Below are 15848 nucleotides of genomic sequence, written 5' to 3'. Positions count from 1 at the left end.
AAAACACCAGAACTTGAAAAGTTAAGACAGATTGGCCACCATTTCCACCTTCCCCTTAAATACGCCAGATATTTCTTTGCTTTCTATTGAACCTTTATGGAGCATGCTTTCCCAAACAGGACTTAGAAGAAGAGGTTGCAGAATTATTCTATGATACGATCAAAGACTACCCAGAGCTGACGTTTGCAGTGATGGCTATCAAAAACACCCGTGGACGTTTCAGCGTCATCCTGGACAGTGTCCTGGTGTTCAAGAAGGTAGGACTTGGACCCTATTTTCAGTGAGGGGTCTCTAGTTCAAAGTAGTGGAACGTGTGTGGGCTTCTGGTCCAAACTCGGTGACATCTCAGTTACCTGGTGTCTCTCTGGATTTTATGGTCATTCTCCATTGGATGCTGCTCTCCTTCCTTAACCAGTAAATACCATCTTGTCCATCAAGGTCCAATCTCACACGTTTGTTTTTCTTCTGGCCCACGCTTCCCCATCCTCCCTCCATCACCCATTACCATCTATACAGCCGTGAATTATGAATATCTGTCTTTGGCCAGACTTCTCCAGTCTCCAGACCCTGACAAGCAGCACCAGAGGGCTCAACACGGCTAAGCTCAAGGTCATGGTCTGCCCTTCCGGTCTTCTGCATATTTTCATTCCCTTGGTAGAGGGTGCCTGGTCAGTTCTCTGACCATGAAAACCTAGGCATCACTCAAACCTCTGTCTCTGCCCACCCTTCAGGACCAGTCCATCACCCCAGCCCTATAGATCTTCTCTCTCAAACTCCCTTGAATCTAGGCATCTCTCCCTGTCTCTTCTGCTACTATTCTAAATGGAGTGATCAGCATCTCCTGCAGCCTATGGCAGTAACCTTTGGCCTGATCCGAACAGATCGGGTGCTCTCAACAGCGTTCTTCCCCAAATTCAAGACTGGGGATCACCTCTCTCCTCTCCGAAAGCCTTTTAGTGGCTTTCAACGATTAGCATATAGACTGAAATCCTTAATGAGGCCTGCAAGACCTTCCAAGAGACCTTCCTCGGTCCCTTTCCAGGATTTAGACCTGAGCTGCCCATAAAGCAAAAACTAGTCATTTACAACTATTATCATTAAAATTAATTGAATTAAAATTTTAGTTCTCCAATAAAACTGGCCACATTTCAAATACTCCGCAGGCACATGAGGCTGGTGGCTGTTGTCTCCCAGAGCTCAGATTTACAGAGCATTCCACCTGTTGGGAGTCTTGGACACTGTGGTCTGTTTCTGGAAGATCCCTCAGTTCCTTCCCACAGGAGCCAAATCTTTCCAATTGCCATGTTACTTACAGATCTTGTCCAGTGAGGATAGTCACTTACCCAAGGCCACCTAGAAGCGTGTGGAGTGGTACCCAGATCTGCTTGACTTACAGGGAAGGTGGTGAGCCTTCACTCTCCTCTTGGGCCTGGGAAAGCCATGGAGAGGTTTTAAGTTGGTGGATACAATAATCTGATTCACTTAGCATTGTCTTCTCTAACTCCATCCATTTACCTGCACATGCCATGATTTTATTCTCTTTTATGGCTGAGTAATATTCCATTGTGTATATATGCCACACTTTTTTTATCCATTCATCTATTGAAGGGCATCTAGGTTGGTGAAGTTAGCCAATCCCCCAAAACCCAAATGCTGAATGTTTTCTTTGATATAAGGAGGCTGATTAAAAGTAGGGTATGGAGGGGGAACATGGGAGGAATAGATGAACTCTAGACAGGGCAGGGGGGTGGGAGGGAACAGGAGGGGACATGGGGTAATTAATGATGGTGGAATGTGTTTTTGATCATTATTATCCAAAGTACAGGTATGAAGACACGAATTGGTGTGAACATACAACGAGAGATATGAAAAATTGTGCTCTACATATGTAATAAGAATTGTAATGCATTCTGCTATCATATATAAATAAAAAAATAATATAAAAAAGATAGTTAAGTAAAATAAAAGGGAAAATGTAGAAAACAAATATTGTTCTACCCTTTGTATTTTGTTCTTAAGTATATATGTATATGCATACATGTAACATATAAACTTATATATGTTTATGTATGTAAGCATAAATGCATAAGATTAATTAAGAGTATTTACTTGGAGGGAAGTGAATTGGGAGATTTTGGATTTGTCCGATAAAGAGACTAACTTTTTCTTATTCATTCTTTAATATCATTGGAAGATTTGCCATATATATTATTATCCATAAAAAATTGTTTCATGTTTTACACCTTTAACTCTACACTTGTAAGCCTAGCTCAGTTAAAAAGTTAGTCAGTTAGTCACTCTCATTTTAAGTCCTGGTTCTGGGGCTGGGGGTGCAGGTCAGCAATGAGCACAGGCTTAGCATCGGCAAGGCCCTGGGTTCAGTCCCCAGACCCATCCATCAACCCTGGCTTCGTTTCTTACTAGCTGAGCAGCCTTGGATAGGTTACTTCACTTCTCTGTGCCTCAAATTTGCTGAAGTGCAAAGTAGGAGAGATAACAGCACCCAGTTCCATGAGATGCCAGGAGGATTAAATAAGATGGTTATATAACATGGTTAGAACTGTGGGTGGCAGAATGTGAGCTCTCTAGTGTCATTAAACTATGATTTTGACCAATAAGGAGCTGAGACTTTATCCAAAGATAATTTGGTGCTATTAGGTGTTTGAGTGAGAAAATGATGTATGATCAGTTTTGTGTCCTAACAACATGGCTGTGGCAGAAATGTGGGGAATGGATTGGAGTCAAGCAAGAAGAGAAGAGGGAAGGTCAGTGGGAGGCCGCTGCAGGGAGTCCAGGTGACAGGTCTGGACCAAGGTGAGTGGTGGAGATGGAGAGAAGGAGATGGAATAGAAATTCACATATATCTGCTGCTTCTCTTTCTCCCAGAGACTTCAGTCCTGGGCTACAAAGAATCGAATTGTTCTCTGTTAGTCCAGATCCTTCTGAGAAGCAGTTACCAAGCAGGGTGGGAAATGCAGAATATTTATTAGGGAAAAGAAGGACATCAAAGAGTTGGGGGAGACTCTGAGTGACATTAGACCATGGTAAAGATCCGACTCTTAGGAAGGAAGGAAGGAAGGAAGGAAGGAAGGAAGGAAGGAAGGAAGGAAGGAAGGAAGGAAGGAAGGAAGGAAAGAGGGAGGGAGGAAAGGAGGGAGGAGGAGAGGAGAAAGGGAGACACTTTGACCCAGTGGCGTTCTAAGAGGGTTTGTCAGAGTTGCCCACTGGGGAACCGATGCCCTCAGTCACTGGGTCGCACACTGTCCAGCCTCAGCACAGATATTTTGATGGAGTCCAGAGCCCAGACGCAGTATCCGTCAATCACACTTCCTGTTCTTACAGATCTGAGGCTGCCACCTGCCTGGACCCTACCTCCAGGCTAATGGGCTCAGTCGTTCATATTTATTAGATACCTGGATGCTGTATTCTCACCTGCCACCACCCCTCACCATTCTCTTACCCCAGGGAAAGATGGCACCGTTTGAATGTATTAAGTGCCCATAGCAAGGAAGCTACTGCCCTCCAATGATTTTCTTCTTTTGCTCAAGGGGAAAATTGTCAATCGCCAAGAGCTCATTAATGAGAATACCAACAAACAGGACCTCCATCAAGTCATAAAACAGCACCTTACAGATTTTGTGATTGAATTCAACACGGAGGTCAGTAAGCAGAGGGTCCCCGGGAGACGGACAGCTGGGGGTGAGTGACGGTGTGTGCTTGCGATGACAGGTTTTCCTTGGAATTTCAGAACAAGGATCTGATTTATGAAATGCGCGTCTTTAGTCACATGCTGCTCTTTATTTCCAAAACCTCCGAGCCGTACGGTGTCATCATCCAGCATTATAAAATGGCATCGAAGGAGTTCCAGAACAAGGTTTGTAGAATGGGCCGTTGCTCCTTGGGGCTCTTGGATGGGATCACCAGTCATGCAGACTGAGAGGCCATTGGCCTGTCCTGCTTCTTATAAATGAAGCCGGGAATGGTTTGTGTATTGATTTCCTTATTTGCCTGTTTCAATAGTATGCATTATTTACTATTTAACTTTAAATCAGCCTCCTTTATTACTCTTGCCTAGCCTTTCTGCCATTTTGGCTAAGCTTCTGCTCCTTCACGCATCTTTTTAATAAGGCTGCTCTGGGAACATGATCGTTGGTTCTGTTTTGATGGAGCACCTGGACTCATCGTGGGTGATTGCAATATGGTAGCATTTAGCTTGGAGTTGAGGGGGGAAGGAAGACCTGCCTGAAGTCAAGGTATATGAAAAACCTGAAGGCATGAAGCAGCATGGCTGGTAAATAATTGCTGAGATTCTGGACTTTAACAGACCCCAATTCAAATTCTCTCCTTCTTCTAAGCTTTGTTGTCTTAAGCGAGTTCTTAACTCTCAACCTCAGGACCCTCCTATGGGAAATGAAGACTTGTAAGAAGAACTGAATTAGAACCACCTCGCTGGGTACAGTGGCGCACACCTGTAATCCCAGGGCTAGGGAGGCTGAGGCAGGAGGATTGTGAGTTCAAAGCCAGCCTCAGCAAAAGGGAGAGCTAAGCAACTCAATGAGACCCTGCCTCTAAATAAAATACAAAATAGGGCTGAGGATATGGCTCAGAGGTAAATGCCCCTGAGTTCAATCCCTGGTACCAAAAAAAAAAAAAAGTTAGAAGCACCTGTGTTTATTTATGTGATTATTGTCACCATATCATCATGAGAGGCAAACCAGCCTGAACCCTAAACCTACACATCATGTTCTTACCACCACCTAGACTCTGGGGGTTCTTTACCCAACTATTTTCTTAATTTTTAGAAGAAGTATGATAATGGCAAGTTTTTTTCATGTAATGAAAATTATTCTGAAAATTTTTTTTAGTTAAAAACTTTTAAACCTAAGTTAAACATAGAATAAAGCCACGTGAGTCAGTCACCTCCTTGTCAATGTGATCAAAATACCTACTACAAGCAACTTAGAGGAGGACAAGTTTACTTGGGCTCTGGTTTTTAGAGGTTCAGTCCATGGGGGGCTGAGCCCGTGAAGCCCCCAAGATGAGGCAGAGAATCATGGCGGAAGTGTGTGTGGAGAAGCTCTGCTCTGTTCATAATGGCCAGGAGGCAGTCAGCGGGAAGGGGCTGCAGGGGTCACACCCCCAGTGACCACCTCCTCTGGCCACACCCCACCTGGCTACAGTTACCACTTATCAGTCTTTTCAAACTGGGATGGACTGATGGACAGCTCCCATGGTCCACGCGTTTCACCTTCTGAATATTCTTAACATCCACCCAGGAGCTTTGGGGAGACACCTCCTCGCCACACCATAACAGCAGGCCTGGGCAGAGTTAATGTTCATGCAACATCCTGCCACATTAGTTACCGGAAGGATGCTTCCTATCCCAGAAATCCTTCTTACAAATATATTGCCTGGTTTTTTCAATTTTACACTAAGATTTTTTTTTTCAATTTTACTCTTTTATCACCATGGGATTGGATAGCAGTTCATTCTTAGCCAAACCGCCATCCTCCAGGTTATTTTTTTTTAACTCTTTGAACCAGCTGGAATTTATTTTAGGACGGATGGAGAGATGATTCTCTTTCTCCTAATTACTGATCTTCCCAAATGCCATTTAATGAGCCAAAGATAAACAGACTCATATTGTTCCCAAGGTCACACCCCCAGGTCCACCTCGTCGCCTCTGTACCCCAGCCCCAGCATGTCCACGGTGGCTGGTACTTGTTGAAAGTATACGAGGTGACCTCAACAGGACTGTTCTTTCAGTCTCCCTGGGACCTAGAAGAGGGGCACACTTTGGAGGCCTTCATCTTCCAATGGAATAATGACCTGAAACACTAGGCGTCTGCAAGGGCCTCTCCTTGTCCCCTTGCCTACTCTCTTACTTTGCTCTGCCACTAGAGTGACCATTTAAAAATTACCATCATGTCACTCTCAGACTCTTCCACGAGTCTCACATTACATCTAACCAATCCCAGGCTCTCTCCTGGACCCCCAACCTCTACCTTGGCAGCCTCTAACCTGGTCTCCCGTGACACTGTCCCCCTTGGTGTTGAAGCCACAGTGGCTCCCTTGTTCCTAAACAACTCTGAGCTCTGTGTTTGCCTTGCCACCAGGCCTTGGGGTTGACAGTTTCCGCCACATGGATCATGGTTCCTGGGCTGGGTATGCATCACCCAGGTCCCAGGCAAAGCGTTACCTCCTCAGATGCTCCTCCTGACCACCTTGACTCTTACTGACCCCACTGCCTCATCTGTGCAGTCCCTCTGTCCCATGCCCCTGGTCTGTTGTCTGTCACTCATTGCTCTCTGAGTTTATCAGTTTGTTTACTCAGCTGCCATCTGTCATCTCCATGGGAACACAAACTCCGTGGCAGACAGGCATTTTGTCTGCTTCCGGCAGCACTGTATCCCCCAGTGCCCAGTAAAATTCCCAGCACATAGTAGGTACTCAACACATCTCTGTTGCATGAACAAGTGAGTCGAGCCGTGGGTTTCTTTTATAATTTTGGATACTAATAAGAGTTGGCATGCTCTGAGCACTTTCTACCTGCCAATCACTGAACTCAGCGCTTTCATAGTTTTCCTGTTTGATTCTCACAGTGACCCCCTGGGGCAGGTGCTCTTTGCCTCACCATTTTACAGATAAGGAAAACTCTGAGGCACAGATGAAGACAAGACCTCAGGACTTCTTGACTATTCCTAAAGTTGTGTGGATGCTGAAACCAGGCTGTCAATGGCTACCAGTCTTGCATTTGGGTGCAGGGCTGACTTTACTATCTTTTGGAGGTGCTCCAGAACCCCACTATTTCCTTTCCATTAGTCACAGCTTTATAGTAGCTTCTCTCCCTTAGTAAAAAGGTCCAGAGAGACAAGGGTTTTGTTCAATTTGGCAGATCCTTTTCATCCTTGTGGACGCAGACCAACCCAAAAACAAACGTGTCTTGGATTACTTCCGGATCACGGAGGTCACTTTACCATCTGTCCAAATCCTAAACTTAAGCTCCGATGCCAGGTACAAAATGCCTTCAGATGAGATAAACTATGAAAACCTCAGGAGATTCGGCCGCAGCTTCCTCAGTAAAAGTGCCAAGGTAAGGTTGCTTTGAGGTAAGTTTTATCCAGAACTACCCATAGCTCACTAAAGGAAATCATTCCTTTCTTGTAATATTGCTGGCTTTGGTTGTCTGAAGGAAGAGACAAAATAAAGGTCAACCTTTTGGCTCAGCATGGGGAAACATCACCATTTCCCAACCTGAAATCTATCCAACTTTTGGCTCTCCTGAGCCTACAATCCCACCATTCATTCTTGAGTTGTAAAGTAAGTTTCCAATACAAATGGCAGGTCCCATGGAGGGCTAACTGAGAGATCTACTTGGCCCAAGGGTAGATGCTTCCTTAGGGGGAGAGAAAGAACTAGAACAGTTATAGCAATCAGGATTTAGCCTCAAAAGATTTTAGGGACCTCTGGCTGGGTAGGGGTGGGAGGGGATCTGTGTCAAGGAGTGACTCAGAAAGGTAGCTGTCAGCTTTGACTCCCTGGGACCAAAAGACCTAACAAGAACAACTTAGAAGATTAAAAAAAAAAAAAAAAAAAAAAAAACTTTCTTAGTTCACACTTTCAGAGGTTCAGTCCACGGTCAGTCGACTCCATAGTTCTGGGCCTGAGGTGACGTAGAACATCATGGCCATGGCGGAAGGACGTGGTGGGAGGGAAGCAGTTTAAGACGTGGCAACCAGGAAGCAGAGAGAGCTCTGCTCACCAGGGACAAAATTTAAACCCCAAAGGAACACCCCCTAGTGACCCGCCTCCTTTAGCCACACCCCACCTGCCTACAGTTACCACCAGTTAATCCATCAGTGGATTAGTCTACTGATTAGGTTATACCTCTCATCTTCTAATCATTTCATAAATGGAGACACTCCGACAGCCCAACATCTATAGTCACCTACCTCCACGTGCTTCCATACTTTCTGTCCATTCCACTAGGACTGCTGCATCCCTGGAGCCTCCTCAAGGAGAAGTTGTTCTTCTTTCATGCATAGCATCATCATGGGGCCAAGTGGAAAGGCTGGTGTGCTTACTGTTACCTCCAATTTATTTCCACTCCTTTCACCTTCAAAACCCCTATATTTTTTGGATCCCATGCTTTTGAACTTTAGACCATTTATTCCCTCTTCTGGTTGCTGTCCTGTGACCTTGTCCCCTTCCCTCTCTGAGGATATAAGATCCTGACAGCCATCTTGCCCAAACACCTGTTCTGCTATCATTTCCAGAGATCTCAATATCTGATACCCTGCTCTCACTTTTCCAATGATTGGTGTGTCCATGCCGTCCCGGCCCTCATCCTCACGGCCACAGTTAGAAAGAGCAGCAGCCCCTCCATATGCCCAATTTCAAAGTTTCCATCTTCTTAGTTTCCTCCTCCATAACCTGTTTTGCTACAATTCCTCACACTTCCCGTGGCCTCCAATCTTCTGATCCCATTTCACAGATTCTTGAGTACCATCTTCCATGAACTTGGATTCCATTGTTTGTTGCTCTATCAACTCCTTCTTCTCCTCCATCTTCTACCACCTTTATATCCTGTAGTCCTCACCAGAGAAAATTCCAACTCTAGTTGATCCCACTTAGCTTCCCTGTGCTTCCAACCTAATACTAGAGAACAAGATCACCATGGAGCTGGATGGCTACAAGGAACCACCAATCAAGCCTTTCATAGGCTCCGAAACATCCTAGCACCCCTGTACAAATTTCTCTCAGTGTGTCTGTTCTTTTGATCTTTGAGTCTATTTCATCTTCTACCCCATTTCTACTTTCACTCTTAGCTGAAAGCTCCACCCATACCTCACTAAGAAAAGAGAAGTCTTCATACTTGGGCCTCCCATTTCCCATCACCCTATCTGTACACCTTGGTCCATCCTCTCTCTCTCCCATTTACATCTGAGGAGATACCTCTTTCCCCTTCAAAGGCCAACATGTCCTCCTGTGCCCCTTCACATGATGTGCCTAATGTAGCCCATCTAATTTGCCATCATTTTCACCACTGCCCATCTCCTATGCACAGGCCACACCTGCTTTACACTCCCACTGAAGGAATCTTTAAATTCCTTCCAGGGGTGGGGTGGGGGGTAGGCAGGACATGGTGGGAGAAAGAGCCAGTGAATTGAGCAGAGGCCAGAGAACAAAGCCTCATAGTACAGTAAAGACTTGTGATCTTAAGAGCAACAGGAAGCCGGAAAGAGACCCACTTGTAGAAAATACAGGCAGCGAGAAAGAATTGGAGGAAACCCAGGCAGAACATCAGGTGTCTATTACAGTAATGCAGGTGAGAGACGTAGGCTACCTGGGCTAGGGTGGTATTGGAATGGTAGAAGACAAGGGTATAGGTACAAGGGACATTCATGAGTCAAAATTTGTAGAGAAGAACATGGTCTAGGATTTTGAACACTTCCTTATAACAGATGCAAGGGCTGATTTCATTCATTTGCAAAACATTTATTGAGGTCCTACTATGTGCCAGGCACTGGTTACTCAATGACAAGTGAAGAATCTTTTTTTAAAATATATTTTTTTTAGTTGTAGATGAACACAACACATTTATTTATTTATTTATCTATTTATTTAATGTGGTGCTGAGGATCAAACCTAGCCTCACATGTGCTAGGCAAGCACTCTACCACTGAGCCACAACCCCAGCCCTGAGAAGAAGAATGTTTTAGAACGTTCCATCCCTTTCTGGACACAGTGAGACCTCTCGAATTTGCTTCCTAGGAACATCAGTCCAGTGAAGAGATTCCAAATTATTGGGACCAGGGTCCAGTTAAGCAGCTCGTGGGGAAGAACTTCAATGTGGTTGTCTTTGACAAGGAAAGGGATGTATTTGTGATGTTCTGTAAGTATCTCCAACAGAGGCTGAGTCAGGTTCAGGGACGCAACATTGCTTTTCAAGTGTTGTTCCTGAATCTTTGAGCTCTGCAATCTTTAAAACCTAGGGATGCACCCTACCAATGATGGTCTGCAGACACCCAGAGACTGGATCAAGATGCTTTTGGCTACAATGCAACCCTGGCCTCCCAAATCTAATTCTTGGAATGTATGACATGCCTTCCACATAATCCAGGCCTGTGGCTATTTGTAATAATAATGATGCGGATGGCTCACAGGGTTTGATTGAATGCCTCATATGCTGAATCATCGCATACCTTACCCACTTAATCCTTACAACATCCTTCTGAAAGTAGCTACCATTATCCACCCTTTTATGGACAATGACTCCAACACCTTCATCCACCCCACACATACCCCTCTCTCATTCTTAGATAGGTTTTTGACAGAACCTCCAGTGCTATTCAGAGTTCCTCTGCCTTTGGTTTTATGGGACTTATCCGATGATCCATTTGAGGTGGAAACCCAAATTCTTCATGTAAAGGACTTGGCAGAGTGTCTGGTAGAAGCACAGTAAACAACAGCTATTTTTGTTGTTGTTGTTGTTATTCCTATTATTGTTTCCAGCACTCATCTGAGTTGGGACTATTGTCCTTTCCCATGGTTCCTGGTTTGCATGGGAGATCCAAAGCTAGAGGCCTTCTCTTCCACCATGAGACATTGGAGAAGTTGACTCTGAAGTTACTTTAGGCATCTCCTTTACAGGCAGAGTTACCACTTAATGAGCACTTACAATGAACCAGCATGAGTTTTGTGTAAGGTGTGTAACAATGAGCCTGTGGTGAACGGATGGTGGTTTTCTCTATGATACAGGTCAGGAAGCCCAGCCTCAGAGAGGGTCATTACCTTACCCCAGGTCACACAGTAAGTCCAAAAGTTCCGAGCTAGTTTTGTGCCATTACTGGGTTAATTGCATCATACAGGACTTTGACAGTCTCTCTGAATTCATCTCTTGTTCACAGAGCGAGGTATTTCAGGTCTGCGGCTGAATCACTGCAATCTTCTGCCTGCACAGGAGAGGTGGGGGTGGCTTCTCTGCATTCACCAGATGCCCAGAGTTCTAAGAACACTCATTTAGTTCTGATAAAAGGCAGAAGTAACCTCATTTTCTTGGAAGCAGGACTGTCAGATTGGCCCCCTGGGTTGCAGCCATTAGGCACCCCCCTGTTCTGACCCAGGGCCTGCTGGTTTCCAGGGGCACACTGGGGTGCTGCGGGCAGGCAGAGGGTGGACGGGCCACAGAGGTGCATATTCGTAAATGGAAGATGATCATGCAAAGGTGACATGTCGGGGGCCTTCAAGGCCACTCCTCTCCCAGGACAGAAACAGAGCTCTGAGCTTTGAGGAAGGACAGCAGGTGAGGTTGGGCCTTCCTGATGCTGCTTGTCTCAGTCCCTCCAGAGCGCACCTGGGCCACACTCAAAGCTCAAAGAACCATCTGGGACAAAGTCTGCTGTCCCTTTCCAGGGGAAGTCACACTGTCATACTTTTTGGGCACACCCATTCACTTCTTGGGCATGTTTTCCTCCAAGGGACTGAAGGGCATATTTATATTACATGGTGTTTTGTCATGTTCTGTTTGTCGTACCAAGGCTTCAAATCCAAGCGGCCTGTCTTCAAATCCTGTTTCCTCTGCTTAATTACTGAATGACCTTGGGCCAGCAGCTTAACCTCTAATTGAAAACCCCTGGGCTAAAAATCCACCCCCACCACACACACACCTCTTTCACGTGGTTTTTGGTAGACCATGAGGAATCACCTAGCATAAATATTTTTCTTGGAAAGGGAACGAATAAAGAAGAAAAATAAATTATAGGAAAAAAATGCTAATGTTCCCAGAGTGTTTGGGTTGAAGGAGGGACCGGGGGGACTTTTTTCTCATTTAATTATTCATCATTAAATTAAGGATCAGGTACTGTGAGATAAATGAGAAAATAGCCTACAACATAAATAAGATTCAAAAGCAGTTCAAAAAGCAGCCACAATATGAGTGTGACAGGCATGGGTGACGTGTCTCCCAGAGTCTGACCTGGACCCTCCCTTGCAGATGCACCGTGGTCTGAGAAGTGCAAAGCCCTCTTCCCCGTGTTGGAGGAGCTGGGAAGAAAGTATCAAAACCACTCCACGGTCACCATCGCCAAGATCAACATCATGGCCAATGACATCCAGCTGACCCACCTGGACCGGTACCCATTCTTCAGACTCTTCCCCACCGACTCTCAACAGGTCGGGTGGCTCTTTGGATCTACATAATTGAAATTGTTGTTATATTATCACCAGTTTCTCCCTCTCTCCAGCTCTGCCTTCTGCCAAACCAGCTTCCCTCTCTGTCCCTGCCCTATTCTTCTCTCATGTTCAAGTTCAAAGGATATCGGCCAGTAGCTTCCACTGAAGTCCTAAGACTCACTATACTTGCATGCAACTTAGGTCAGTTGTTCTTGCCTGACCACAGGGGCCAAGCCGCTGTGGATGTTCGGATGGGTCAGGAATCTATGGCTTCCTCTAGAACCGAGACTGATCTCTCCTGAGACTATATGGGAAAAGGTGGGGGGGGGAAGTGGGGGGATCTCCGTGGGAACATGGGGATAGAGCAGGGGCAGATGAAGGGAGAATGTGTGGTAGAGACAATTGATCAGTGCCTTTTACACCGTGGGACTAGCCATCCACCAATCATCCCCCGTGTTGACGGAGCACACCTCCATGACACTTGGCAATGTGGGGGGACAATGTCAATTAAAGAGATGTGAGCCAAGGTCCCTGCTCCTGAGGAGAGTGTGGCTGTGCAGGAGAGAGAAGTCGTCACGGTGTGGGTCCATCTGTACATGTGACTGATGCAGGAGAGGGACAGATTCTGGAGGGTAGATATGGCAGAAGTCTGCCTGAAGACGTGGAACTCTGGAGAATGGTGGGGATTTCAGTCGGACTAGAGGAGAGGAGGGGTGGGGAACTACAGACAGGACAACTAAAAATAAATATATTTAAAAAAAAAAAGGATGGGCTGAGGGAATGAGCCTAAGTCCCACATCTTGAGTTATCTGAAAAGGAATTTACGCAATCAGGGGTCAGCAAGCCACCTCTTAACCTTCCTAAAGACCGAAAGGGGACAGGGAACTAGCTAATGATGACCTCACTGTCCACGTGCCAGCAACCTTGTAAAATAACAACTATTGTGGGACTGATCATGTAATCGTAATAACAACAACAGCAAATACTTACTATGAGCCAGTCACTGTTCTAAGCATTTTTCGTATATTAACTCATCTAATACTTACAACAACATTGTGAAGGAGGTACTAGTATCGAATCCATATTAAAAATGGGGAAACCGAGGCAAAAAAGGTTTAGCAAGTGGATCCCAGCAATAAATCCTGCAGCCAGGGCTAAGCCCTAGAGAGGTGGCTCTATATTCCATGCTGGATCTGCTATATTATAATCCTACGAAAAATCATTTATTATCCTTATTTTGTAGCCATAGTAATGGAGACTCGGAGAGGTTGAGGAACCCAGGTTATTAGAAATTTATAACAATCCGTGAACAGCTCACACAGGAGGAGGCTCCCTCCCTAACCCTGTCCTGTCTTTCTCCTAGGCTGTGCTGTACAAGGGAGAGCATACCATGAAGGGCTTCTCCGACTTTCTGGAAAGCCAAATCAAGATTAGGATTGAGGATGAGAATGAGGTAAGGGGCCTGAGCCACATGCTGGATGATCCTCTCCCGCACACAAGGATCAGGAACTTGGTGGACTAGAAAAGAAAAAGTGTACCAAGCACCCCCCAAGCTTCTGTGGTCTGGAGATGGCTGAGGATGGATGCACAATCACCCATCTGGGGTGACTTTCTTAGTCACGCTTTCAAGGGTATCCCAAGGGTATTTGTTATGAGGAAGTAGAAAGGACAGACTTCAGAAACACCAGAAAAGGCCAAGGTTCTGAAGTCACACACAGCAACTAAGGTAGCCTCCTTTGTCCACTCTCCTGAGATGGCCACTGGATGTCTCCATGAGATTTTTTCCCTCTGGCGCTACTGTCTTTTCCCCTAACCATACCTCAGTGAGGCCATCTTCTAGAAGGTGTCATGTGGCTTAGTTAGGACTCTATTTGTTGCAAATGTCAACAGAATTAACCCTTATAACTGGTAGAACATCCATCTGGAGCATCTAAAAACTCAAATTTGCTTTTAGTCTTCCCATCTCTGGCTTCTCCTGTGATGGCTTCCTTCCCAAGCAGTTACCCCCCCACAGAAGATCAGAGATGATCCTAGAGCTCCAAACTAACTACTTCTTAGAAGCCCCAGTAAATGTTCCAGACTGGGATCTCACCAGCTAAGCCTAGGTCCTGGGCCACACCGAGGTAGAGGTTAGGCAGTCACAACGGTGGGCTTAGAGGAGGACAAGGTCGCCCCCCAAAGCTCCTCTTCCCAGGACCAAACCACAGTTGGGCACTTTACCACCAAAGGCAACTGCAGCTTCCAAGATGGACTCTCCAGGCATGTCCAAAAAGAGAACCGTGACAATTACAGTGTCAGTTATCACATATATTTCCCCTTCCCTCTCTTCTCTCCACCTTTTCTTTGATAGCTATTGTCTATTGAACCAAATGAAGTGACAGAGGAGGAGGGAGCAGCTGAGGAAAAAGAAGTGCCTTTTATGAAGAAAGAGTCACCTGAGCCGCAGGTGCCCGAGCAGCCAGTGCCCGAGCAGCCGGTGCCCGATCAGCCGGTGCCCGAGCAGGAGAACGCGACCACACTGGAAGAGCCAGTGGGGCAGAAGGTGACAGCTAAGAAGGAGGAGGTGGTCACGAAGCCAAAAGGATCTCTGACACCAGAGAAGAAACTAACACTCAAGGAGGAACTTTAGGTTCCCCAAAGCCAGGAGGAAGGGGCCCATGTTTCAGGTCTGGTGTCATTTCTGAGTGGATCAGAATACTCCAAGAATATCTCATTATGGCAGGGTGGGTGGGTGCTGGAGAATAAAACCCCTAATGACGTTGGCCCTGTTTTACTCATTACCTCTTTTTCTTTCTTTTTTTTCCTGGTTGATACTGCCTTTGGAGAGCTACACACAGATGTGAGAGAAGCCACAGAGCAACATTTAAGAAGTGTTTACACACTCATTCATCTAATTCCAGAGCATCACTGGAGGCTGGGTTTCTTATCCCCATTTAGATAATTAAACTGAGGCACAGAGAGGTTAGGCAACCAGTCAGGATCACGCAGAAAGCTGCTGGGTTAGAGCCCCCAGAATCTCACCGCAGACACTGCACTGAACCTTGTGCCTACCACCTCCTGCCAGGGGGAGCTCCAGGAGTTTGACTGAACCTTCCAAACGTGGTCAACTGACTTGCGTTTTGGCACAGCAAGGAATAGATTCAACTTTAAAAGACTATCCCTAGATTTTCACAGGTGACCTGCTCACTCAAGCAACTGTGCTGGGAGCGTCCTCCATGGGGTCCTTTCCTTTCATTACCATAAAAGTTAATTTACCAATCCACATGATTCCACCCACGTCCTTCCATGTGGCCCCACCCACTTCCTTCCATGTGGCCCCACCCACTTACTTCCATGTGGCTCCACCCACTTCCTTCCATGTGGCTCCACCCACTTCCTTCCATGTTGCTCCATCCACTTCCTTCCATGTTGCTCCACCCACTTCCTTCCATGTTGCTCCGCCCACGTCCTTCCATGTTGCTCTGCCCACTTCCTTCCATGTGGCCCCGCCCACTGCCTTCCATGTGATTTTACTTCCTTCCAGGTGTCCCCTCCGACTTCCTTCCATATAGCCACGCCCACTTCCTTCCATGTGACTTCACTTCCTTCCATGTGACTTCACTTCCTTCCTTCCATGTAGCCCCTCCCACTTCCTTCCTCGTGGCTCTACCCACTCCACTCCGTCTCCTCTAAAG

General features: G+C 46.1%; 2 protein-coding genes across 2 annotated transcripts in view; both read left to right on the top strand.

Moving 5' to 3' along the window:
• Pdilt (protein disulfide isomerase like, testis expressed) overlaps positions 1 to 14803 on the top strand; it is a 36036-nt gene extending 21233 nt beyond the window's left edge. The window contains exons 6-13 of the mRNA XM_076840918.2: positions 120 to 257; positions 3549 to 3659; positions 3749 to 3874; positions 6896 to 7093; positions 9775 to 9895; positions 11996 to 12174; positions 13538 to 13627; positions 14525 to 14803. Coding sequence (XP_076697033.2) covers positions 120 to 257; positions 3549 to 3659; positions 3749 to 3874; positions 6896 to 7093; positions 9775 to 9895; positions 11996 to 12174; positions 13538 to 13627; positions 14525 to 14803 — 1242 coding nt within the window. The remainder of the gene's footprint in view (positions 1 to 119; positions 258 to 3548; positions 3660 to 3748; positions 3875 to 6895; positions 7094 to 9774; positions 9896 to 11995; positions 12175 to 13537; positions 13628 to 14524) is intronic.
• Gprc5b (G protein-coupled receptor class C group 5 member B) overlaps positions 1 to 15848 on the top strand; it is a 462197-nt gene that overhangs the window by 50642 nt on the left and 395707 nt on the right. The window lies entirely within an intron of this gene.

The sequence above is a fragment of the Callospermophilus lateralis genome, chromosome 19, assembly GCF_048772815.1.
Source record: "Callospermophilus lateralis isolate mCalLat2 chromosome 19, mCalLat2.hap1, whole genome shotgun sequence".
NCBI classification, from domain to species: domain Eukaryota; kingdom Metazoa; phylum Chordata; class Mammalia; order Rodentia; family Sciuridae; genus Callospermophilus; species Callospermophilus lateralis.
This window is presented reverse-complemented; position numbering and strand designations above follow the sequence as displayed.